This window comes from Notamacropus eugenii, chromosome 1, assembly GCF_028372415.1.
Source record: "Notamacropus eugenii isolate mMacEug1 chromosome 1, mMacEug1.pri_v2, whole genome shotgun sequence".
In the NCBI taxonomy this organism is placed as follows: Eukaryota; Metazoa; Chordata; class Mammalia; order Diprotodontia; family Macropodidae; genus Notamacropus; species Notamacropus eugenii.
The window spans coordinates 149,460,746-149,488,390 of NC_092872.1; the positions used below are offsets into that span (position 1 = coordinate 149,460,746).

The 27,645-nt window shown below is 38.6% G+C and overlaps 1 protein-coding gene across 1 annotated transcript; it reads left to right on the forward strand.

The window, feature by feature from the left end:
• Positions 1 to 468: 468 nt before the first annotated feature.
• Positions 469 to 14,045, forward strand: GTF2A2 (general transcription factor IIA subunit 2). The gene is made up of 5 exons (XM_072616522.1): positions 469 to 602; positions 4,319 to 4,468; positions 7,261 to 7,365; positions 10,791 to 10,917; positions 13,753 to 14,045. Exons 2-5 carry the CDS (start codon positions 4,397 to 4,399, stop codon positions 13,776 to 13,778), a joined length of 330 nt encoding a protein of 109 aa, XP_072472623.1. The 5' UTR covers positions 469 to 602; positions 4,319 to 4,396; the 3' UTR covers positions 13,779 to 14,045.
• Positions 14,046 to 27,645: the final 13,600 nt, after the last annotated feature.

Genomic DNA, 27,645 nt, shown 5'->3' on the forward strand with positions numbered 1-27,645 from the left:
CTCTTGGCACACGCTTTCTCTCTCCTGCGAAGTGTTTGGATCCCCAAGGCCACAGAGGATTTGAACCCAGGTCAATACCCAGAGAACTTCATTATTTATACAGCCAGGCATCGTGCCAAGCGCTTTACAATTTAAGGATCTCAGGCGATCCTTACAACAAACGTGAGGCACATAAAGGTCGAGACTTCCCCCGGGTCGCAGAGTTAGACCGCGTCCGAGGCAGAATCTGAACTCGGGTCTTTCTGACTCCAAAAGCACTCGGGAGGCCCCCTTGCCATCCCTGCCCTTCTCCACCGCCACGGTCCCGCACTCCCCCGCAGCCTTCCCTTCGCCTGGAAGCGCTAGCTAACGTGTATCGGGACGGAGCTCGGCACACCCGGCCCCAGGAACGCCCCGAGAGCTCAGCCAAGCTGACGTTCGGGCGCGTTTGCGTCACTTCCGCCGGGGGGGGGGCGGTCCCACGAGTACATCCGGGTCGCGCGCCCGGGTTTCTGGTGACCGGGGCCTCGGAAGAGGCGGCGGGGACGATCGAAGGGACCTCGCCCGAGCTGCGCGCCTCTTCGGCTCCCAGCGCCCAGCGGTGGAAGGAGGTTTCCCCGCAGGTACCGGAGGAGCTGGGCCGGAGCCGGGGCGAGGAGGGGGCCCGGCGTCCGGGCGGCGCGGCTCCTTCTCGGGGCTCGGCTCCGTGGGAGGCCCGGCCCGGCCCGTTAGCCCCGGGCCTGCGAGGGGAGGGGCGGGACGCCTCGGCCCGGGTGGCGGCTCCAGCCCGGGGATCGTGGACCCGTCTGGCCGGGCCCCGTGAGCCCCGAGCGCCGCCCGCTCTTTCTTGAAAGTGCCGGACTCTAACTTTGGTCCAGAGCGTCCGGCGGCCCCAACTGTGCCGCTCCCCGGCCCCCGCCTGCCCGGCCTGGTTTTGTTTCTCCCTGTATCTCCTGGGGTGGAGAGCCCCCCAGGCTGCGGGCTTCCACTCTGGCCTTGCCGTTGGGACCAGTCGGTGTGTCGTCGTCATCCCCGAAGGGCTGTTCCCTAGATTTCCTTGGCAGCAAATGGGCTGAGCGAGCTGCTTGGGAGGGAAGTTTGCAGGGCAGTTCCCACGTTCAGAGCCAGTGCTGAGCCGGGGCGTAGGATGGTTTAACCCAGTGATTCTGAACACGGAAAGCACTCAGCTCCTTCACCCCCTGCGGTGTTGCACGTTGCAGTCCCCGCCTTCTGATCCTGCGTTACTTTAGTCCGTGGTCCCTAATCGATCGATCCTCTACCCGACGGGCCTTTTTAGGTTTCCTGTTGGAGGGAGAGGTTAAGGGAGCAGGCAGGGTACCCTTACAGCTCACGAGCTGTTCCTAGCTTCTTCTTTTTTCGCAACCAATATCCCTTTCGATGGGCACATTTTTCTGAGAGATTTTTGCTTCTATGCATTTCCCACACACACTTTTATCTTATGTATCTTTTAATGGGTGACCTGAAACTTTGTTTCTTGGGAGGCTAGTTGATACCGTGCTTTGAACCATTATAGCTTCACCAAAAGAATTTTGGGGTGTGGGGGAGGGCAACCCTCCAGAGTTGTGATTTCATAGATCTCCATCCAGCTATGGAAAAAGAGTCCACCACTGCCAATTAACGCTTCCTTGTAAACTTGTAATCTTAAGCTGCTGGGCCACTGAGAGACTGAGTTGTCAGTTAGTACACACAGTTAGTATGTGGCAGAGGCAAGGTGTGAACCCCAAAGTGCAACATTTCATTGCAGCAAATTCTCTTAAAAAATAATAGGTATTGAAAAGATGGGTCTTTGTTTCAGGAAGTTTGGGATCATTAAAAATATTGTAATTTTCCAGGTGCAGTCCAGTCCTCTCCCCTCTTCTGTTCTTGGCATCAGTTTCCATCTGAAATGTCTGTCCAGGATGCATCAGTTCAGTGTCCATCAGTCCATCAGCTGAATACTTTAGTCTGAACCACAGGCACTTTTTATTCACTTGGTTTTCTTCCAGACCAGATAGGTACAATTTCTCAGAGATCATTGATGTCATTTAGGAAGCTCCACAATTTAGGAGGTCTTATAGTGTATCCAGAACTTGAGGTAATAGGCACAGTATCATTTACAAAGAACATGTGGGCCATCTCACCATATGTAGGGACTTCATTTTGGACTTTGTACTGAACATTTTAATGAAACAGACATCTTTGGTGAGCATTTCTCCATGTTATATGTCTTGTTTAATATTTTAAATTAGAGAGTCATAGAATGAAGTTATCTCTTCTTTTAAGAAATCTTGACTAAGGCACTCCTGCCTGGCACCCAGGCTGCTACCCTTCAGGGTGCCATGGCTGTTATGTTCTTTTGCTAGATCTGTTTTCCAACCCAGGTTGATGGGCTCCAACTCCTAACCTGGGGAAACTTTATCATTAAGAACATTCAGAATATCAGCACAGGTGGAGGAGGAGTGGAGATCAACAAGAATGGCCCTCACCAGCCTCTGTCTCCCTCCTTCCCCCTTACTGCCCCCCATCCAAATATTAAACTTTAGCCTAGCCGTTCCTCCTCTTTATCTTCCATCATTCACCCTTTTCACTCTGTCTCCTGGAACCTTAACTTTATAAATTCCATTTAATCTTAGATTTTTTATGCTTTGTGGGATATTTATCAGCACCCTTTTCAAGGGTAGCTGGAGCTTCTCTCACACTTCAGATACGTAGGTCTAAGAGAAAAGTTGATATAGTCCTTGTTCCATGCTACTCTCCTACTGTTTTCCCCATGATTCTCCTGCTGTCACTCATCAACAGCCTCTCTCTCTTTAGAGTTTACTTCATCTTGTCCAGAGCCTTGTATGTAGATCTCTAGTTCAGTCTTTCTCCTCCCTAATTAATTGAGTGTCTGGCTTAGAGTCAGAGACAGTTAGGTCATATGGTGGATAGAGCACTAGGCCTGTAGTCAGAAGCCCTGAGTTCCAATCCATCCTCAGACACTTCTAACTCGGTGAGTCTGGGCGCATCATTTAATGTCTCTCAGCCTCAGTTTTCTCAGCTGAAAAATGAGAATAATAATGGCACCTACTTCTCAGGGTGGTTGTGAGAATCTAGTGAGATAATATTTTTAAGGTACGCCTGGCACAGAGTGGGCACTTAATAAGCACTTACTCCATTTGAGTCATCTTTTTTACCCTAAACCCTTCCCAGTAGGAAAACCCTAGCTTCCCAGATGATCTTCTTCCTTAGCTCCCATAAGCTCTGTCTCTAGGTTACCTCAACACCTTCCACCCCCACCCCACAATTTGCTTCAGTTGCTAGAATGATTTCTAGCTATGGTTCTGCATAGTCCTCAAAAATGACTCAAAGCTTCTAAACATATCATGTTTTCTTATCTCAATTCAGTTTTCTATGCATGGATTTTGTAGGCATTTAACTGTTTATTGTGTGCTTGACACTGGCTCTCAGACTCCTCTGTATCACATTATTTGTGTATATATGACCCCTCTACCTGCACTTCCAGAGATTTTAAAATTTGGAGCAAGAGACAGTGTGGTAAAATAGAGAACTGGATGTGGAATTAGGAGATTTGAGTTTGAAACGTGCATTTCTTGCTTGTGTGATTTGGGGTGAGTCAAACTCTTAAAGCCTCTGTTACCTCTTCTGTAAAGTTAGTTGGATTAAACCTAAAGGATATCCAAGATCCCTTCCAGCTCTGAATCTGTGATCAAATGCTTAAAAAACTCTACCAAAACTCAAAACATTTAGGTAATCAGTATATCCAAAGCACAAAGTCCTTATATATTTAGTGCCTTGGATATTGTGAGTACTTAAATATTTATTGAAATGTATACTGTTTATTATTGGTGGTGTTTTATTCCATTTAGTTATTTTTCCTTTGAGACTGTCCTATAATTTTACTGTTGTGGGAAACTCCTGATGTGTAAAGGTGCTGGCCATTATGACAAATGCCTGTATTCCTTGCTTTTAGGGGAGGCTGAAGCTGGTACATTGCATGACTTTAGGTGTTCTGACCTCCAGTAGGACACTGGTGCAGTGTCCACTTGAAGTCAAATACTAAAATGGGGAGGGGGCGGGGTGGTGGGTACCAGGCTACTTAAGAGCAGCAAACTAGCCTAGGTCAAAGTTTCCAAGCTGATCAACCATAGAATTAACTGGTGAATGGCCACAACCTGGGCAAGATATAAAGACTAGTCCCAAAAAACCAAATTTTTTAAATGGCACTCTTGGACTCATAGCTTCGTGATCTGATGCTTGCTTCTAATTCACCAAGTTATGGTATTTCACTGTTATATATCTTATATTTATAATTAATGCTAATTTCTATATTCTTTAGGAAATCCATGAAAAGCTGAAATCTGTGGGTACTTTCACAGCTGGATGATAAGAAAAACTGAACTCTTCTTCTTAAGCCATGGCATATCAATTATATAGAAATACCACTCTGGGAAATAGCCTTCAGGAAAGCCTAGATGAGCTTATACAGGTGAGAAACAAATATAGAGCACTTTTATCTAGATAGTTTTACATCATCTCATATTTCATTGGTAAAGCACCTGATGCAGCTTTATCTAGCAAGTCAGTAGCTTCAGTATTTCAATGTATCTTTGATCTTATTGATGCTGGTATTCCCTCAAGCTGTGCTGGTCCTAAAACCCATCGGTGTCTTTCTATCCTGTGCAACTCTTGTCATCCCTAAATTCTGCAAAGAGAATTGACCTTGAGTAGAGTTCTTCCTCTGAAATCTTTCAACATTCTGTAGGTACCAAGTCCAGTCCATGGACCATCAATCAGTTAACCTGAACTTTCATTAAAAAATTAGCACACCGCCCTTTGTAGCCATACGTTTTGTAGATGATACCTTTTGTTTCATTTTTTGCATGCAAGTCTTCCCTGTAACACTTCAGCTTTGTATCACCAACTACGTCAATGGATTGATTTAATAGATAGCTAGGTCTTATGGTAACTGAAGGGCTAAACTTGGAGTCAGGAAGACCTAAGTTCAGATCTTGCCTTAGATATTTGCTAGTAAGCTTTGTGACCCTGAGCAAATCACTTCACTTCACCTCCCTGGGCTTGTTTCCTCTTCTGTAAAAATGAAAGGTTTAGAGTTAGCCTGAATGATGCATACATGATAGCTTATATGTTCCTTGTGTACATTAGACTTTATTTTGGATTTTGATGCAAACTTATCAAATGTTGGCCTCAATTTCACCTATAACTTACTGAAATGAACTTGCAGATAATACCAAATATAAGTAACTCAATTTAGAGCAAATGTGTCACTGAAAAGTTTGGTATAAATCAATTTTACAGAGTTGAATTATAGTGTATGTTTTAAAAACAGCTGCTGAAGATGAAGCTTCCTATGAGATTTTTTTTCATTTAAAGGAATCCCATGTGGAATCCCTAAGGTGGACAATCATAACCTGACGTATCCTTTTTTTTTTTTATTATTACAAATCTGAATGTCCCTAAGTTGTGTATCCTTTAAGTGATATGTACTTATAATCACTGTCATAGAATCATAGGATTAGCAGTAATATTAGAGATACTATAATCGCCTTAGAAGTTAACAAACTGAGGCCCTGAAGAAGTTAAATAACTTACCTAAGCTCTCAGTGGCAGACAGAAGACTAGAACCTGGGTATTCTAATTCCCTCACTTGGTGACCTCAGCAACTCTCATGGATTTAATTATCATCACTGTGCAGACAACTCTTAGTTGATTACAGCCCTAGTCTCTTACAGGAGCTCCAATCTTATATCACCTGTTGCTGATGGGACATTTCAAGCTGGATGACCCATAAATATTTGAAACGTATAAAACTGCACTCATTACCTTTCCTTTCATACCCACCTCTCTTCAGAACTTTCCTATTTCTGTTGAAGACACTGCCATCCTTCTAGTTACTGAGCTGTTCAGCCTCATGGTAATTGTTAACTTCTCACTTCCCCACTCCATATATTGATTCTGTTGAGATTTTTTTCTACATCCATAACTTTTAGTCCTTTTCTTTCTTCTCATACAGCCACCACCTTCGTTCAGGCCCTTATCACCTCCAGCCTGGACTGTTGCAGTAGACTATTACTCAGTCATAAGATTATAGATCTAGAGCTGTAAGGGACTCAAGGGCCATCTAATTTAGTTCAACACTTACTTGCTCAGTCCCCACCCCCACCTCCCACCTCTTGTTTTATAGATGAGGAAACTGAAAGGTAGGGAAGTTAAGTGATTCGCCCACAACTCGTAAGTATCTGAAATAGGATATGAATCTGGGTCCTCTGACTCTAGAATCAATTTCCCTTTCAGTGTATCACATCTTCCTTTCTAATATATTCTCCACACAGTTGGAAATTTGATTTTCCTCAATGTAGGTTTGACCATAACACTGCACTAACTCCCCATAGCCTATTACCTCTAGGATCAAGTATGAACCCCTCTGTTTGATATTATATCCCTTCACAACTTGATCCTCAGCTATCTTTCCAACTTTGTTATGTATTACTCCTCGTTTTTGGCAGTGTCAAATTGTAAAGTCAGTTTGTGAGTCAAATTAGCCTTGTTATTGTTTCTTCTACATACCATTCCATCTCCCATCTCCACACTTTTCCATTGGCTGTCCCTCTTGATTAGAATGCAGTCCTTTTCATCTCCACCTTTTAAAATCCCTAATCACTTCAGAAGTCAGCTCAACTTCTCCCTTCAACCTTTCCTGACTCCCCTGCCCCACCTTTCCACCTACTGATGTGTTCCCTCTCAAAGTCATTCTTTCTTTTTAAAAATATGTGACTTCCCTGATAGAATGTAAGCTCCTTGGGGGCAGTAATTTTGATTTTTATCTTTGTATCCTCGGCATCTAGCATATAGTAACCACTAAATAAATGCTTTTTGATTGATGTGTATGACAGTATTGACAACCAAGCATGATAATTGGGTAATTAATGTAATTTAGAAAAAAATTGAGGAAAGGAGAGCCAGGGAAAATTGTTATATTTGTAATCTTGTATGTTTTCTTCTCAAATTGATAGTTGGATCCAAATGTCTATATTTTGTCAGAAGATACTGCACAACTATTGTCAAATTTCACTTTTTTCCTAACTGTTGTCATGGAAATGAGGAATTTAAATGGGGTGGTGGTCAGGTGGGACAGTGGGAGGCTGTCACTGTAGTAGAATTTTTGGCTTACTTCAGATAAGCCTTGAGCATTAATTCCTATACGCTTTGATTTATTTGGAGTCCATAATGAAGGAAATGAATTGTGGCCTTTTTACTCAGTCTCAACAGATCACCCCCCAGCTTGCCCTTCAAGTCCTACTTCAGTTTGACAAGGCTATAAATTCAGCATTGGCTCAGCGAGTCAGGAACAGAGTCAATTTCAGGGTAAGGATACTTAACTAAACCTAGACTCTTGCACATTGTTACACGGAGTATTTTTAAGGCCCTTATACACTTATGTATCCATAGTACGGACAGAATTGATGGCTGTATAACACTTTGAAAACTCTTGTGTAACACCTAGAAATATTTCTGACTGTTGTTACTTTTTAGATGAGCTTACATATTAGGGTCATCCAGTATACATGAGGTGTAGTTCTTTAGGCCTTATTCTGTGTGTGGCGGGGCCATGTTGTCTTTTTGTAGCTGAGTTACCATTTGCCCAGAAACCTTTCAATGGCTGCAGAATCAAAGCTGTTTCATGTTTTATTAAGAAAAAAATTGTAAATCTCAAACATACACACTTTATTACAAGAGAGCGGAGAGTCACAACATGACTTCTAGAAACTCTGCTATTTTTTTCTGGCTTCTTTACTCAGCTAACTTTTGGGGCCCAGACAGGTAGTAGTGGTGGCCCTTTAATCAGTTTTGCCCTATCTAATCTTTTATACTGATGTCAACATGTTAAGATTGTAAGTTACTTACAACCAAATACAGATGGTGAACGCATGAAGTATATCTTCATTTTGCTGCAATGTAATATTGTCAAAGCAATATATTGAATAATATGACAGATAAAGCTAATATGACTAAAATTTGCTTATCTGTTAGACTTAAATATTCTTTACCTATATTTTACCTAATTGTCTAAATTGTTATTATGCTGTTATAAAGGGTAAATAGTGTGTTGTTTCCTAGCCCATTCAATGAAAAGGTGCCTAAGGACAACAGCCTACACATGGATATTCAGTAAATATTTGTTGATGATGAAAGTATGCCAGGTTAACCCTTCCCCTCCATATGAATGTTATCCCAAAAGCTACATATGTGTTGTTTGAATGTAAATACGTCATTATAACAGGGATCTTTGTTTTCTTCAGTATGGCCATATGCAGATCATAAGGAGTTGATGACTTAGCTGATAAGTCTTAAGATATTGCTTGAAGGTCAGAGAGGTTATTAAGTCCTTATAAGTATTATGACCAGCTAAGTGGATCACAGAGAAAGTGAAATAATATATCTACCTTATAGCTAATGTTGATGTGGCACTTTAAAAGATCCTAAAGCACTTTTCCATCTGTTACTTCATTTGAGTCTCACAACAACCCTGTGCAGACTTAAGTACCACAGATATCATGACTTCTGTTTTGTAAGTGGGGAAACTGAGGCTTGGAGAGTTTAAGTCACTGGCCTATGGTCACTCAAATAGTAAGTGTCACAGGAGGTTTGAACCTGTGTCTTCCTCAGTTCCCATACTCCTGTACCACGTTGCCTCTCAGTCTCACTTGATGACTGCACGTGCACACGAAAGACAAATCTAAAATGATTGTTTTCTTCTGGCCACAGAACTTGATCACTTTTGAGTTCAGGGTATTTGTATACGTGCCTCTCTTGTCACCTCTGCTGGGGAGAAACGTAGAGATGGCATTAGTGTCTAGGTAATTTCAGCAATTTCAATCATTATTGCTAAAATTTCACTTTAATACCTAGTGTATTGTTAGCTCTATGTAAGCATGGCTTTTCTGTAGCAGTACTTTTGACCAAAGTTCAAACTCTTTTGGAAAAAAAATTTTAACTTCCAATTTTATGAATTTTCCATGAATGAAATCATTTGGCTTTTAGAACAGGATTGGTTTTTTTTCTCTTGAATTAGAGTTCATTTTCATAATTTACATGTTGAAATTGCTGAAAGTATATACTCTAAGGTGAAATCTTTGCTATCAAATGCCTAGAACTGAACGGTTTGTTTTTTTTTTAGAGAAAACATTTGATGTGGTAACAGTACTTTAGTGTCTTGCCTTTGAATAAAACCTCTGCAATGCCTTGTAAAGATGTTGTGTTAGTAGATGAAATTAAAGGTATAATTCTGTTTGCATATTAATAATGTTCAAATTAAGTCCAACTTGTAACTTTGAGTATGTACAAATTGGTGTACTAAGAATCACACTTTATAAGTGTTAACTCTTCTGAAATCTTGAAAAAGGATCCATTCCTGTTGCAGTTTCTCTTTAAAACTACCAGCTATATTTCCTTATCTTTACTAAGATTTCTTTTCACACAGCCTAGTTACATATCTAACTTTCAATTAAAAAAAAAGGTTTCTTGTATTATAATTATGCCAGTTGTCTTAGAAAGTGGAACCAGTGAATATTAAATTTTTCCTGGAAAATACAGTATGAAAATTTATTTCAGTCACAAAAATGAAAAATGAACTTTTTCAAGTTAAATGAAATGTGTACTTGTTTTCATATATTAGCACCATGCTTCACAAATTGTCCACTAATATTAAAAAAAATTGTGAAATTGAGAGACCCTTAAGTGTTTAAGTGAACTTACACATTTCAGCCACATGGGGGCATTCAAGATACACATTTAAATCTAGTATTCTTAAGTGTCTGTACTTAGTATTTTGGAACTTTACAATTTTGCTTGAATTATAACTGGCAGCTTTTAGCAGTTTACACAGACTTTTGTTTTATATCTAACTGAATTAAATTACTATGAAATGTTCTTCCCATATTTCTACTCTTCCCTTCTGGAATAGTTCCATTGTACATTGAATCTCATATTTTTGTGTAGGTCCAGATTCCTTTCCAGAAAACAGTAAACAGTCCCTTACAGTTCTCAGTACTGCATTAATTATTCACAATTTCAATGTCAAACAAAGATGTGCTACTAGTAACTTTAATAAAAGTCCTTCTAGCTGGGCTCTTAAACTTCTAGTCCAGAAAGGTCAGTCCATTTAGAAGAACAGTCTTAAAGAGGATTATAGGACTAAAGGAAATTCTGATCTACTTCCCTGCTCTTTCTCCACCCCTAATTCACTAAATCCTCAGGAACCATTGTCTTCTCTCCCACTACAGCATGAAATGTGACGGATCTGTCAATATGGAATCAGGTAGGATAAGTGAATCAGGCTAGTGCCTGGCTGGTCTTATGGTCTCCTAAAGTTGTCTCCAAGTTAGAAAATGTTTAAATCTCTGATTTTCAGAACTATTGACATTGTTTGATGGACCTTTATCTGAAGTTTAAAAAGCAGTACATATTAAACATGAAATGTCATCAGTTAATGTTTAGTCTGTTAAAGATATTTAACTTTATATTTTAAGGATCCCATTGGTCTGAATTTAAGCTATACCGTAATGTAAGAGTTCTTTGAAAGGAAAAAATTTATATAGGTATATGTCATCTGCATGATTATACACCATTATAAGCTATATTCCAGTTTCATACAAGTTAGATTGAGGGGGCAAGGGTGGCCTTCTATTTGAACCATTCACATATTGACTTTTTTGTTGATTTCATCTAAATGGCATTCGTGAAAAGAAGGTGAATGTTTTCATGGTGGATGTAAATGTTTTCTTTTAAAGGGCTCTCTAAATACGTACAGATTCTGCGATAATGTATGGACTTTTGTATTGAATGATGTTGAATTCAGAGAGGTGACAGAGCTTATTAAAGTGGATAAAGTGAAAATTGTCGCCTGTGATGGTAAAAGTAAGTGTTCAAACCTCTTAAAAAAACCTTTCAAATTTTCTAAGTAATGACTAACTTATCATTGCCACATTGCATATATGTCTTTGTCACACATTGTGGCAGTTATCTTGTCCAGAAAAGAGTGGGGAAAAATAATGAACATATAATGTATTCAGTGCTTAGAGATGGAATGTCTAGTCTTCACTATAACTGAGCCTTCAGTCTATTCAGCCCACATTATAAATACCTATACTGTTCTTTACCAAAAATCCTTTATATCTGCTTTAAATATGTATTTTTTACATAAACCACATTATTGTCACTGAATTCTATTTATGCCTCATTTCCAATGACTTAACGTTCTTTTACCTTGTTTATGTTTTCTGTATGACAGTATATTTTTCGGAGTCGATAATTCCTGACTCCTTTGTATGAAAGGGAAAGCTGTTGAATTGCAAATATGGGTTCCTTTTTATAGGTGGTTGTAATGGCCTTTGAATCCATAAAGCAGGGAAAAAAACCTGACATTTGGTTAGAACCAAGTAATGATTGTTACTGTAAAATTCCCTGTTTAATAAAAGATGCTTAATAGGTTGCAGTGGTTTACTTTACATTCTCCTTTTACTCAGTTTTCCTCTCCTACTATACTCATTATTTATTTTTGTCTAACTCTTTTATGGATGGGGGAAGAGAAACTAAAGTGTGACTCATAATTTTATTGCAAAGGCTGTGGCCTTTCTGTAAGTACATAATGGAATAGCAAAAGCAAGAGAGGAGTGAAGTTCCCAGTCTTCAAAGAACAGATTGCGTCCTGAGGTCCTTCTGACCTCATCAGTGTTACAGGATAGAGTGTTTATGTTCTTTTGCTGCAGCAGTCATAGGAGCAGGTAGCTTTCCTTTAATTTCTGGTTTTAATATCCTTGAGCTGTTATAGCTATTAGAAGAAACAGTTTGCTTTGTTGATAATATTTAAAGAAAAAAATTATTGCTTATTTTACTTTGATGACATACATTGGCACCTTGATAGGATGTAGGCTTTTTGAGGATAGAGAATGTTTCATTTTTGTTTTTGTAGCCTTAGTGCCTTGAATGGTACCAGTATAGAGTAAACACTTATACTTGATGGATCAGAGAGAATTTCTAAATTTATAGAGGGAATTTTTTTCTTTAATGTAGGTTCTTGTATCATATTTAGGCCTATTAACTCTTTGCTCATCAAGTTTCTCTTGTGGAATAACTTTACTGTTGTCTGTTATAACAGAAGTGATTTCACAATATAGATACAGTTAGAGTAAAATCTCTTTTTTAAAAAAGTGACTTGTCCAGTAACTTCAACTACTTGGAAAATATCCAAGAATCAAAAAATAAACAAAAAAACCCAGCCAGAATCTTTATAGTCAAGATTGTGTACATTATTCATAGCACACCTTCTCTTCTTCTCACCTAGAGCCTCTTCATTCTTGTATCATAGATATATTCTCATGGAAATAAGATTATGCTTTTCTAATTAGAAACACCAAATTAGCATGGGCTACTTAGAGGCACCCTGAACTCAATATGTATAGCTGGTACCAAGGGAAGCGATGTAAATATAAAAGGAAAGAAGACATTTTTTGGAAAATAGTTTGAGCCTATTTCTTGTAGGAATAAAGAGCCTCAATACACTGACATAGCCCCTGAGGACCCCACTGTTAACATATAACAGTATAACGAATAACATTCATAATGATCCTAAGTACTCAAGAAAAGTTTTGATTAACTTAGTCTTCTAAGAAGGTAAGGAAATATGTGATACATTTTGGAAAGAATTCCATCCAAATTAATCAAAAACAGATTAATGTTTTTAATTCTCTTCTTTCCTTGACAAAACAAGACAAATGAAGCATTACTGTGAAATAAATCTCTGTTTAAAAAAACCTGGCTAAAAGAAAAATGTATCACTCCTGCTCAGAACCTTTAATTACCACTGAATAAAGTCTCAGTTCTTGAGCCTGACATTCTGCCTCCACCATCTGATCCTAACCAACCTTTCCAGCATGAAGCCTCCCATTGACCCTCTTTAGTCATAGCTGTGCTCTTTACTTGTCATGCTCTAATTCACACCTTCCCAAGCCTCTTCTTCCCTGACTTTTCCAGCTCAGAGTGATCTTTCCCTCCTCACATCTCTCAGCACTTTGGTCTATTCCTTGACTACATATTTTTCCTATTCCTTTTTTAAAAGTTGTGTTCTTTCCCATTGGTCTGGAAGCTCCCTCATGAATGGCCACTCATGTTTATGTTCCCAGTGTCTTGTGCTAAACAGGTGCTTAATAAATGTTAATTGAATTCTTAATACACTTGCTTTTTGATATATAATGTAAAAGTAAATGTTCATGTTGAGATATATATATGTATGCACACACACATATGTATATATAGTAAATGTATTTCCCCCTCCCCAATCTAGACCATCTTCTCTTAACAAAATTTACTCCCAATTATAGCCTTTTGTGGTAAAAAAAAAAAAAATTATGGGGGAGAGAATGTAAAAAATGGAAATAGTACACAATTTCAGAAAGAGAAGGTAAAAGAACTTGTTTTTCACAAATGCAAAACTACTATTCACTGAAATGTTCACATTAGACTTCATTCAAATCCTTTTATTCACCTCTAGCAGTGAATGTTGTTTTTGACGAATTATATAAATCATCTCTTAGTGCATTGAGGCTTTTTTCCTTAATAGCACCTGTTTCTTTCAAGAAAACTTATTTTTTGTACGTAGTTAAATATTTAAACATGAAAATCAAGTTGCTCTGTTAACTATTCTAAAAATATTGTATTTATACTTTCTACCCCACCTTCCTTTTTTTTTTTTAGACACTGGCTCCAATACTGCAGAATGAATAGAAAAATGGTTTGTCTGTGCCATTTTCTGTTAATATGCAGCACTTGTGAAGAGAAGCAAGGAAGAGACTTTAATTTATTCTAGCAATGCAGATATGACTACACTGTGCTAGACTATCTCTGAGAATGCTAGTAGAAAGCATAATTCTGTAGTGTTTTACATCACCTTTATTATATAGCATGAAGAAAAATACCTTTTTTAAATGACAAATCAAAAGTTGTTGCCTTCTTATGAACATTCTTTAATAAACTTATTTAAAAACTCAGTGTGAAATAGTAATTATTAAACATTGATGTAACAATTGGAAGTTATTGGGCAGATATGCATTCTGAAATGATAATATGGATATATTACATTGTAATTCTCTTCAGTGTTCTCCTAGCTTCATACCTTGGAACTTCTTTTGAAAGCTTCTGTATTAACATAATTAAGTATGGGTAGAATTTAAAGTAAAATTCATTTTAATTCTGGAGATAATTCCAGTGGTACACAAGTTGGTGCAACCTACTGTTGGGATGCTGGAAACATCACAAAAGTAAAACTGAATATTAGAGGTGCTTATGTTGTCAGATGACATCTGGATCAAACTTTAAGATAGTCTCCAATGGCATTAACTAGCTCCCAACATTAATAGAAAACGAAAAATGAAGTCTCCTGTGTTGATTTTACCAGTCATTAGGTTTTAAGACCCTTGCTGATAATTGCTTGCAACATATCTTAATATTGATCAGTTATCTATATATTTATAGTTGCTGAAAAGGCAGCTAGGAGGCTCTGGATAAATTGCTGGGCCTGGAGTCAGGAAGACCCAAGTTCAAATTCATCTTTAGACACTTACTAGCTGTGTGACCCTGGGAAGTCACTTAATCTCTTTTTGCCTTAATCCATTGGAGGAGGAAATGGCAAACCACTCCAGTATCTTTGCCAAGAAAACCCCACAGACTGGATTGATTCATTATGTTCCATGGGGTCATGAAGAGTCAGACATGATTGAAACAACAATGATAGGTGAAAGGATATGAAAGAACTTTACGTCTCTATCTCATCTGTCTGCAGGTGTATAAGACAAGTGAGACATTTCTAGAAATTTATGGTAAGTAATTAAAAAGCTTGAGAATTCCAATATTAACCTTTCAAAAGTGGTTGATGGGGTTAAGACTGGCTACTTGCTGTGAACCAATCAACTTACTTTTTCACAACAAAGCACTCTGTTGTTAGCATGAGGCTGTCTGTTCTTTCCTTCTAGATTCATTTTCAACTCCTGGAGAATATGAAGGGGAATATCACTAACATTCCTGCTATGATATTACTGGTAGTAATATATTTAATAATGTATTTCCATGCAACAGTCATTTGGAGTTCTGCAAATATGAAAGTCATGATGAACATACACTGTTCTGCTTGGAAAATGTGTTAGTAATAGATAAGATTAAGTATACACAATTAAATGTTTCCTTCCAGTTCCTAATTGCTTTCCTAGATTAGATAGAAAATATGAATTATTGGTAGTTGAAGCATAAGAGACAACCATAGTGGTTTTGTTTTGGAAAAAAAAAATTGAAGGCAGTGTGGATCATGGATTGAGAAAGATCTTGCTTGGGAGTGAAGAAGACCTGGTTCAAATAATGCCAGTGATGCTTAATAGCTGAGTAATAGGTTACCTAATCTTTGTGTGTCTGCATCCCTATCTATCAGTTGATAGACTTGTGCTTTTCCTCTGCTTGGAAGAGAGTTGGAGGCAGTTTCTGCATGGATAATTCACTAAGCAGTGTTTTGAAAGTAAAGGAGGGAGTAGTCAAGATGGCAGAGAAAACTCACCTGAGCTCTCCCAAAAGCCCCTCCATACAGCTTCAAATAATGCCCCCAAACAATTTTGGATTGGTAGAACCCACAAAAAGGAGTGAAACAATTTTCCAGCCTGAGACAACTTATAAGTTTGGCAGGAAAGGTCTGTTGTACCAGGGTGAGAGTAAAGCACAGTCCAGCACAGGCTGTGCTCCTGCAAACTAGCAGTAGACCTTAGGGATGACTGAATCAGTGGCAACAGTGGCAGTTTTTGGACTTCTCAGCCCACAGAAAGTAAAGGAGTCAAGACAGTCAGAAGGAGATTACAGAGTTCCCTTTACTGGCACCAAGGACAGGACTCTGTTGCATTGTCCATACTTGGATCTGGTAGCAGTCCTAGGGTGAGTAGGAATACTAACACACCAAAGTTTGTGGCCACAGGGAAACTGGGAGCATGGTCATAGTTCTAGGATGGAAAAGAGTGCTTGTGTTTGGTCACAGACCAGAGCACAGGCTAGGAGAGGGAGGGGTAAACACAGCTCTCTCCAGAGCATACTACCTTGGAAAAATGAACAAACAAAAAATTCTGTTGGAAAAGCAGCAGAAAAAGATCCTGACTAAAAAAGTTGTATTGTGACAAGATCAAAATAAACTTAGAAGGCAACAAAGTCAAAACTGCTACATCCAAAGCCTCAAAGAAAAATATGAATTGGTCTTACGTCCTGGAAGAGCTAAAAAAAAAAATTAAGAGATTTTAAAAATAAAATAAGAGGAAAAATAGGGAAGAGAAATGAGAGTGATGCAAGAAAATAATGAAAAAAGCCAACAGTGTGGTAAAGGAGACACAAAAAAATACTGAAGAAAATAAGACCTTAAAAAATGGATTAGGCCAAATGGTGAAAGAGGCACAAAAATCCAATGAAGAAAAGAATACAATTAAAAGCAGAATTGACCCAATGGAGAAAATAATTCCTTAAAAATTAGAATTGGGCAAGTGGAAGCTAATGATTATGAGACATCAAGAAACAAACAAAAAAATGAAAAAAAAACCAGAAGAAAATGTGAAATATCTCATTGGAAAAACAACTGACCTAAAAAATAGATCCAGGAAAGATAATTTAAGACTTACTGGACTACCTGAAAGCCATGATCCAAAAAAGAATCTCAACATCATCTTTTGAGAAGTCATCAGAAAACTGCCCTGATATTCTAGAACCAGAGGGTTAAATAGAAATCAAAAGAATATACTGATCATCAGAAAGAGATGCCAAAATGAAAATTCTCAGGAATATTATAGCCAAATTCCAAGTCAAGGAGGAAATATTGCAAGCAGTCAGAAAACAATTCAGATATTATGGAGCCACTGTCAGTATAACACAAGATTTAGTAGTTTCTACCTTAAAGGATCAGAGGGCAAAAGAGCTAGGATTACAACTAAGAAGTTGTCTACCCAGCCTACCCAGCAAAACAGTATAGTCCTTCAGGGGGAAAAATTAATATTTAAATAGAGGACTTTCAAGCATTCCTGATGAGAAGACCAAAGGTGAAAATACAAAATTTGATTTTAAAATACAAAAGAAGCTTAAAAAGGTAAACAGGAAAGAGAAATCATGAGGAATTCAATAAGGTTAAACTGTTCACATTCCTACAATGGAAAATGATCATTGTAACTCCTAAAACTTTCTCATTACTAGGGTATTTCGAAGGAGTATGCATAGACAGAGGGTATGGGTGTGAGTTGACTATGATGGAATGATTATTTTAAAAAATAAATTTAAGTGAGAAAGAGGAATGCACTGGGAGAGGGGAAAGAGTGGTAGATTGGGATAAATTATTTCACATAGAAGAAGCACAAAAGAGCCTTTACAGTGGAGGGGAAGATGGGGGAGAGAGGGAACCTTACTCTCCTTGGAATTAGTTCAAAAAGGGAATAATGTACACAGGTATAAAATCTATCTTACCATACAGGGAAGTAGGAGGGGAAGGGGATAAAAGAAAGGGGATGGGTGGGGGAGTTCTGATAGGAGGACTGCAGATTGGAGGAGGTATAAGTCAGAAACTAGACACTTGAAAATGGACAGGGTGAAAGGAGAGAGTAGGATAAATGGGGGAAATAGGATAGAAGGAAATACATAGTAATCATAGCTGAAAAAAATTTTAGAGCAAGTTTTTCTGTTAAAGACTTATTTCTCAAATATATAGAGAACTGAATCAAATTTGTAGAAATGAGAGCCATTCATCTTATAAATGGTCAAAAAAAAGGAACAGGTATTTTTCAGGCAAAATAATCAGAGCTATCTGTAATCGTGAAAAAAAAGTTCTAACTACACATTGAAACAACTCTGAGTTACCACTCCACACTGATCAGATTGGCTAATGTGATAGAAGAGGAAAATGATAAATGTTGGAGGAGAGGTGGGAAAACTGAGACACTAATGCACTGTTGGTGAAGTTGTATATTGATTTAACCATTCGAACGATTTGGAACTGATGCCTCCTTTGACCCAGCAATGCCACTACTAGATCTGTATCCCAAAGAGATTTTTAAAAAAGTAAAAGAACCTATATGTACAAAAATATTTATAGCAGCTTTTTAGTGGGAGCAAAGACATTAACATTGAGGAGATGTCCATCAAGTACAGTCTCCAACAAGACTGAACAAGTTCTGGTATATGATTGTAAGGAATACTGTTGTACTATAAAAAATGAGTAAGCAGGATGCTTCCAGAAAAACCTGGAAAGACTTACATGAGCTGATGAATTGTATACAGTAATAGGAATATTGTATGATGATCAATGGTGAATGACTCAACAATACCGAGATCCAAGATCATTGTCAAGGATTTATGATGACAGTGCTATGGATGCAGATTGAATCATCCTTTTTCTTTACTTTATTCTTCTTGTGGTTTCTTTTTTTGTTTATGTTTCCTTTCACAACCTAACATGGAGATATGTCTTGCTTAACTGCACATGTATAATACATCAAAAAAAAAAATGCTGGCTTTTTCAAGGTGGGGGAAGGAAGAGGAAGGGAGAGAATTTGGAACTCAGAAATTGTTTTAAAACGAAAGCTAAAAATTGTTTTTTTACATGTCATTGGGGAAAAATAAAATGTTATTTTTTTTTTAAGAAAGAAAGTGGGACTGATATAATGGTACAGAATAATAATAATAATAGCCTTTATATAGTGCCCACTGAGCACCTTACAGGTATCTTATTTGATCCTTACAACAGCCCTAGAGGGGAGATGCTATTTTTAACCCTGTTTTGTAGTTGAGGAAATTAAGGCAAATAGAGGTTAAGTGACTTGCCCAAGGTCACACAGCTAGCAAGTATCTGAGGCTTTATTTGAGCTCAGGTCGTCCTGAGAATGGAGGCAGTAAATATCTAAACATACTCAACAGCCTGGAGACAATATGCTAAGAAATTACCCAATTATTAGAGACACTAAGTTTTATAGGGTTTAACATTTTTTCTCCCTTCAAAGTAATAGCTTAAGCACAATTATCTTGATGAATATCTCTTGATAATTGGTTGAAATGTTTGCCCTTCCCCAAGCAGTTTGGGGTAGCTAGATGGCACAGTGGGTGTGGAACTGGGTTTGGAATCAGGAAGACACATCTTCATGAATTCAAATCCAGCCTCAGATACTTACTAGCTGTGTGACTCTGGGCAAGTCACTTGATCCTGTTTGCCTCAGTTTCCTCATCTGTAAAATAAGCTGGAGAAGGAAATGGTAAACCGGTTCAGTATCTTTGTTAAAACCCCAAAATGGGGTTACAAGGAGTAGGACATAATTGAAATGATGGATCCACAGTTTGAGAGATTTAGTTCTTTAAAATTCTAAATGTGTACCAAAAGGTTTCTATGAATAAGTTCTAGTCAGTTTTCAGTCCAAAACCAAAGCCTTAGTGAGCATGGAACAGTTACCTCCTTTCTGAAAGGGCTACAAGGGATCTGTAGACAAGCATACAATTTTAGGCTACTGTGCATTAGTATCTGTATGGTTTCCTAAGTCACATAAGATCAGTTCCTGTTTTATTAAATTTTAGTTTTTGGGAAATGCATAGAATTGCTGCTGATACAAGATGACTTGTAGTAACTGCCTGTCCCTCTTAATTCATGGTATCAAAATTGTGTTTCCTTTACTTGAAATGTTTTTTTCTGTCATATAAAATGATTGAGAAGGGCTTTTAAGATTGATCAACTTAGATTTTTTTGATTGACAGTGGTGTGTGAACTTATTCCTTTATGCTCTTCCAGAAAACAAAACGAAACAAAAACTTGTGTAGGGTCAGAAATTATCAGACAATAGAGGCCATTCATTGTAATTCTGCTTTTAGATATTCTCTTTCAGTTGTTATCCCCATAGAATATAAGCTCTTTTATTGCAGGAACTGATTTGTTTTCGCCATTATATTCTTCCCACCCCCACCCCCCCAACAGTATTTTGCATGTGGTAGGTACTTAAGTATTTGCTGAATTGAAATGTATCTCTGACTAGAACTGGAAACTAATTCATAATCTCATACAGAAGAACTAGATATTGATTCCCTGAAGTAATAAAGAACCTGATTATACTTCTATAGTCCAATGATTACTATTTTGTGCAAAATACATGTCTCCAAGGATCCCAAATGTATAGCAGCCACTTCCTGAATCTTTGTCAGAACAGTTGTAATATTGTCAGTGTTGGAAATTCCTCTTTTCTCATTGGCCTCCAAACCTGCAGGAGCTTTGGGATGATTGATGGTGTCCATCAGTACCCTCAGCTTGTTATATAGGAGGTATAGAGTCTTAGCATAGTCCTGCTGATATAGCTTTTACACAATACAATAAAGCAAGTACTTTTTTGAGGATCCAGGTATTATGATCTGTCTTGATATATGAAAAAAACTTGTCCTAACCCCAAAATAATAAAAGGGGGAAAATGAGCTTCTTGTTACAGCCTTCTCCCCACTCATGGATTAAAACTTGTCATCAAGAGGTACCTAGATGATCAGCATAGCACACCATTCAAATAAGCAAGTATTTATTAAGGACTTCCTGTGTCCCAGTCAGGATACCAGGTACTTGGGAATTAGTGTAGTTGAAGAGAGAAGCAAAGACTGAATTGTGGGAAAATAGCAGTAGCAACTTTGGTAATATGGTAGCACCTGGTATGAGTCATGATAATGCCAATTAAGTTCTGTAGCCCTTACTATGTGCCAAGTACTGTATAAGGTACTGCTTTATAATTATCTGATTCTCAGAACAACCCTGGGAGATAGGTACTGTTATTATTATCTCCACTTTATAGAAGAGGAACTGAGGCAAATAGGTTAAGGGACTTGATCAGGGCTGTACAACTAGTGAGTGTCTGAGGACGGATTTTAACTCGTACCATTCTTACTCTAGGCTGAGTGCTTTATTCACTGCTGCACCTGAGCTGCCCCCAGCTTAATCTGAATTGGCTTTTTCACATGTGTGCATACTCTAACCACTGATGTGACATGTATCTGTTAGGAGGGCAGATCCAAGTTTATAGGAAAATGTGTTGTCACCACCTTTTAGTCTGTGCTATTTCCACCATTGCCTTTGCTTTGAGCTGATTGTGTCAGCAGGATGACAATTAAAGTTGAATGCACTGGTGGGGACTTAGGAGTTTATTGTTTTAGTAGTGTGGACCCAAAGGGTACCTTGAACCTGAGGACAATAATCTTCTAGAGGACCCAACCTACTAATGCAAGTTGAAGGAGAGTGTTACCAAGAAGGATAGTCTTTTGTGTATATCCTAGTTATTACTATCCATTAGAGAAAAATTAGTATTTTTGTTTTGTTTTCAGATTGATTAGATACGCAGTTTTCCAATGTGTTTCATTTACAAATCAGATTATGAAACCAACTTTTATATAGTTAATGGCTCTAAGTACTTATATTTGTGGTGTGTTCGTGTTTATTATGATTATAGAAGTAAATGAGTATTATGTATGCTATATCCCTGAAACACTGGTGCCTAGCAATCCATGTAGTACACACTGGGGACTCATCCATTTTATTTTATCTTTAAACTTTTGAGCAGCACTAGATTGTCTTATTGTGAGCCTAGACTGCTTGATGGTCTTGAAATACAAAGTAGTCAGTTCCAATGGCATAATCCCTTTGGAGCAGACCCTCACCCCTTTCTTGCTTTTCTATATTCTATTTCATTTTAAGCTATCCTCCTTGTTCTCTTGAGGGTTGAATTCAAACCTGCACTTTAATGTCCTGTATGGTTCAGGGATCCTTTGGAGAAATTTTAGGCACCTTTTGTATGGCATGAACCCATTAGAGGAATTTTCCTCCCAAGACATTTGGGTTTCATTTCTGAAAGGGAAAAATGAACTTTCAATTGAACTCAGGTACCTAGTCCCTGTTAGAAGAACCAACTCCATATACTCTTAGTGTTCCTTTGGACGAGACTTACCTTGGGAGTGAGAAACTTCTATAACAAAAAGCTCATTTTCCCCCCTTATACTATTTTGGAGTTAGGACAAGTTAGAACAAGATAGGCCATAATACTTGGATCCTCAAAAAAGGACTTACTTTACAGCATTGTGTAAAATCTGTATCAGAAGGATTTTACTAAGACTATACCAAAGCATGAGGGAGCTACTTGAAAGGACAATGCTTGAGCCTCTCCCAAATATCCAGAATTGGGAATATGAACATGTATCCAGGGTTCAAGAATAAATATTTCTTTTTATTTCCTTTATACCTCCCTTTACTTTCTCCCTTAGTCAAATATTTACTTTCCCAGTAAATCCACTAAGGTCACATTTTTCCATATTCCCAATTCTGGATGTTTGGGGAGAGGCTCAAGCATTGTCCTTTTGAGTGACTCCATCACTTCATTAATGGAATTTCATTCCCCAGAGGATTCACCTGGCTAGTGTGGGGAGAAGAGGGCCATGTAGGAGTGCTACAAGTTTATACTATAAACTCATGTTCCTTTTGATCAATTCATCTCTTTATTTAGTGAGGAAATGAAATATTTGCTGACGGGTGGTATTTGTGCTTTGATGCCTTCCTCCTATAAGAAGTGGTCATACAGTCAATGTTTTTTTTTTTTTTAATATTTTTAAATATATAATTTATTTATTTTCAGTTCTTAACATTCACTTCCACAAGAATTTGAATTCAAACTTTTCTCCCCATCTCTCCCCACCCTCCACCCCAGGACAGCATGCACCCCATCCACCCCTTCCTCCAGTCTCTCCTTTTTACTACCCACCCTTCTTCCATTCCCCTTCTCCTCTATTTTCCTGTAGGGCAGAATAGATCTCTATACTCCATTGCCTGTATAGCTTAATTTCCTGTTGCATACTAAAACAATCTTTAACATTCATTCTTAAAGCTTTCCATATTCTCTGCCTCTCTGCCCACTCACCGTCATTGAGAAAACAGGCAATTCAATACAGTTCATACATGCATAGCAATACAAAGCACTTCCATAATAGTTATGTTGTAAAAAAACTAACTACAATTCCCTCTGTCCTATCCTGCCCATCATTTATTCCATTCACTCCTGTGACCTGTCCTCCCACAATAGTGTTTGCTTCTGATTATCCCTTTCCTCAATATGCTGTCCCTTCTATTATCTTCCCTCTCCTATCTCCTTCCCCCTTGCCTTCCTGCAGGGTAAATAGATTTCCATATCCAGTGGAGTATATGTTATTCCCTCCTTAAGTCAAATCCCATGAGAGTAAGACTCAATTATTTCCTTTCATCTCTCCCCTCTTCCCCTCCATTGTAAAAGCTCTTTCTTCCCTCTTTTATGTGAGATGATTTGCTATATTCTACCTCTCCCTTTCTCTTACTCCTAGTACATTCCATTCAAAAGTAAATTTTAATTTTTTTAGGTATTCTCCCTCCATATTCAGCTCACCCTGTGTCCTCTCTCTATATATGTATATTCACACATACACCCATGTACATGTACATACATACACATATATAATATACACATACATACATACCCATACCCACCTACGTATATGTGTTCCCTCTAACTACCCTAATACTGAAAAAGGTCTCATGAGTTACAAATAACATCTTTCCATGCAGGAATGTTATTTTCTTCAGAATTTTTCTGGGTCTCCTCTAGCAAGCTATTGACTTGTTTCTCATAATTTTCTTGCATTGCTCTCATTTCTCTTCCCAATTTTTCCTCCACCTCTCTTACTTGATTTTCAAAATCCTTTTTGAGCTCTTCCATTACCTGAGATCATTGCATATTTATTTTGGATGTAGAAGCCTTGACTTTTATGTCTTCCTCTGATGGTATGCTTTATTCTTCCTCATCCAAAAGGATGGAAAAAAATACCTGTTCATCAAGAAAGTAAACTTTTATAGTCTTATTTTTTTCCCCTTTTTGGGGCATTTTTCCAGCCATTTACTTGACTTTTTAGTCCTTTGTCAAGTGGAGGGTATACTCTAGGAACCTGTAAGTTCTCAGTTCCTCCAAGGTGGCACAATCAAGGGAGAGGAGTTTACTCCTTTCCTGGCCTGCATTCTGGTCTGTGAGCAGGATTCCCTCTCCAGAGCCTCCACCAGCTCCACCATGCCAGTGCTCCTCCTCACCCAAGGATTGCTACTCCGAACTGAGACCCAGATTGGCCACTCGATTCCCACAGAGTCTTTAGCCTGAGGACTCCAAAAGTGGATGCTGCTGCAGCCCCAGGGCCAGGGCTGGGGCTGGGGCCAGAGCCAGACAGGGCTCCCTTCTCACCCAGGTGAAAGAGCTTTCTTACTGACCTTTGAAGCTGTCTTTGGCATTTGTGGATTGAGAAATCTGGGAACCACAGTTGCTGCCTGTGATTCCGTGCCCTGAAGCCTGTTCCAGTTCTGTCTGTGCTATGCAGTGTGACCAAAGCTGGGCTGCACTCTGCTCCAAGCCCAGTATGATAGACCTTTCCTGTTGGCCTTCCAGGGTGTCTTGGGCTGGAAATCTCTTTTACTCTGTCGTTTTGTGACTTCTGCTGTTCTAGAACTTATTTAGAGTCATCTTTTACATGTATTTTATGGGCTATGGGAGTAGAGCTAGAGCAGGTCCATCCTTCTACTCTGCCATCTTGGCTCTGCCCTGTCCCTCTCCCCCTAGTCAATGTTTTTAACCTTGATCCACTACTTCTTTCTTTTAAAGACAACAGATTATTTGAATAGGTCAGGCCACTCTGTTGGAACTTCTCATCCTTACCCTTCTGAATTGATGATGGTTTTGACCTTTGCAACTACTTTGTCATCTGCCAAGAGCAGATGCTTGTCATGTCAGTAACGATTTTTATTAAGATCTCATTTTCATCTTTTGTGATTTCATCATGTATTTGCCTGTCCAGTACCCACTGACTTCTTTTGAAAAAAAAATATTCATTTCGATTGAAACAGTTCTGAAACAAACAACTTTGTTCCTTCATCTTAAATTTAAAATAATATATTTCAGCATATTTTATGATATACTTCCGTAGCCTACCTTATCCTTGCTTCTTGGAAGACGCTATCACCTCTTCACCAGATAGTTATAGCAGCAATTATCTTCGTATATATTGCTTTTGCTTGTTATGAACAATACAAAAGCAAATAGAACCAGTGTCCCATAAAATGATGGGGTGCATGATGAAATTAGTTCTGCCAGTTCCTTTATTTGCCTCTCTAGGAGGACCTGTGAATCATCCATCCATTTAGCTGCAGTTTGATCTTCTGGTTTCATTTATGGTGAGAATGTCAATATTGATGTGAGTCAGTTCCTCCAGCAAAACTCACGATGACAACTCATTTGTCACTGGACAAATACCTTGTATTTAGAGGACTAATAGATAATGAGTGTTTTTAGATGGCTTAAGAACATGGCTATAGCTTGATAGCTTAAGAATTCACTTTGTCCCTGTTTCTGCCCATATGCCATTGTTAACTGTGGTAGAAGAAAAAAAAGGGGGCCATGCAAAAGTGCTAAAGATTATTTTGTCTTTTCCTTTGTTCATGGGTTGGTCTTCAGACAACAGGCACAATCTGTAACTGGGACTGAATTCAAAGCTTTCCCAGCTTGGTAGAACCTCTGTGTCAAAGCTTATGCCTTATTAAGCATAGTCTCTGACAGCATAAGCCTATCTCTGTGCCTTGATGGGGCATTGAGATAGGACTCTACTGAAGGCTTCCCCAGATGTATTAGATTTACTTGTTTGCCTGTGCTCTCCTTCTGTCTCTAACACTTAACACTTTTCTGCCCATCCAGATCTTGCTCATCCCAGAGTAACTTCACCTCCTTCAAAAAGCCTTCTTAAAGAGCTCTTGCTTGACCCACTCTGACCTCTGAGAATCAGGCTGCCTGTACCACATATTTTTGCATTTTGCTTCATATGTGTTGACCCTGTCTTTAGAGGCTAGGTGATGCAAGGGATAGAGCCCTGGGACTGGAGTCAGGTAGACTTGAGTTCAAATTTGGCCTCAGACACTATTTGTGTGACCCTGGGAAGTTTTCTTGTTTGTAAAATGGGGATAATCACAACATTTATCTCCAGGGTTGTTGTGAGGATCAAATGATATCATATTTGTAAACACTTAGAACAGTTAAACCCTTAATAAATACATATTTACTTTCTTCTTCCTTTGCTTAATAAATACTTTTTCTTCTTTCTTCCTCCCTTCCTTTCTTCTCTCTCTCCTCTCCCTCATTCCTTCTCTCCCTTTCCTTTCTTTTTCCCTTCCTTCTTTCTTTCCTCCCTCCCTCCCTGCCTCCCTGCCTCCCTTCCTTTTTTCCTTTTCTCCCTTCTTTTTTCCTTCTCTCCCTCCCTCCTTCCCTTCCTTTCTAACATTTCTTCTTCCTTCCTTCCTCCCTTCCTTCCTTCTTTTCTTCCCTCCCTTCCTTCCTTTCATCCATCAGGAAATCAGCAGGTCCCAGAAAATCAATACCTGCAATGACTTCAGTGATATGGTAAGAACAAAAACAAATCAAAACTGAATGCTGTGGAATTAATTACGCTGACCAATCTTAGCCTCAAAGAAAAGATATGAGAATTTATATTTATTTTTTATTTGTTTACGGAATTGAGACCGGTATGGAATCTGTACTGTCAGATTTGATGGATGTGTTGGCTAGTTTTGGTCAACTGCTTTTGTTTTCTCTTTATTTTTTATTCCTTATTGCTAGGCATGGCTTTCTGGGTCTGCAACAGGGGCAGGATGCTTTGGAAGTGAAGGTGATATAAAAACGAAAGAACTGATCTTTTAAATGAGGTGGACCATCCTCAAAGAGTTTGGCTGTGGTAGGGATGGGAGTGGAAGAGACAAGTACATGAATAAGAAGGATATGGTGCAAAATACAGCAAATGCCATAAAAATGCTATGGAGGATAAGGAGAAGGAGACATCATTTCTGGTTAGAAGGGTTGGGGTGATAACTATATTAGACAAACATTTATCAAGTGTCTACTGTGTGCAAACTACCATGCTAGACCCTGGGGATGAAAAGATCACAGAAAGTCCCTCCCCTCAAGGAGCAGTCAAGTCAGGACTGGCAGTCAGGCAAAAGTAGGGAATATTTTGTGAAGAAAGTAACTTGTAAACCAAGCCATGAATAATGAGTGAGATTTAGAAAAGCCAAGATAAAGGATGAGGATCCCTACTCAAACTTTTTTCAATTTGGGAGTTCCCTCCAATGATGCTGATCAGAAAAATTACATCCTATGAAACTCTTGTCCAAATTCTCCCCAAAGTTCACCAAATGGCCTAAAGACCCTCTTTGCTTTCACTGGACACTGTGGGGATACCAGTGGAGTACTTATCACTTGTCACCTCTAGTTCTCACCTCTGACCAGCCCATCTTCTCTTCCTGTCAAACTGTTCTCTAGGACTCCCTTTACACCTTTGGAATTGTGTTTTGGTTCTGTATTGCAACTTGCTCACAACCTCACCACTCTCCATTACACTCTGATATTGATAAGCAGTGGTACACCATATCTTGCATAAAGATAACAATACCTCTAAAATGTTAGTATCGAAAAGATGGGACTTTGCTTTTATGGGAAGCTTGGAGTTGGCAAAAGAGCTTTGCCATTTCTCAGA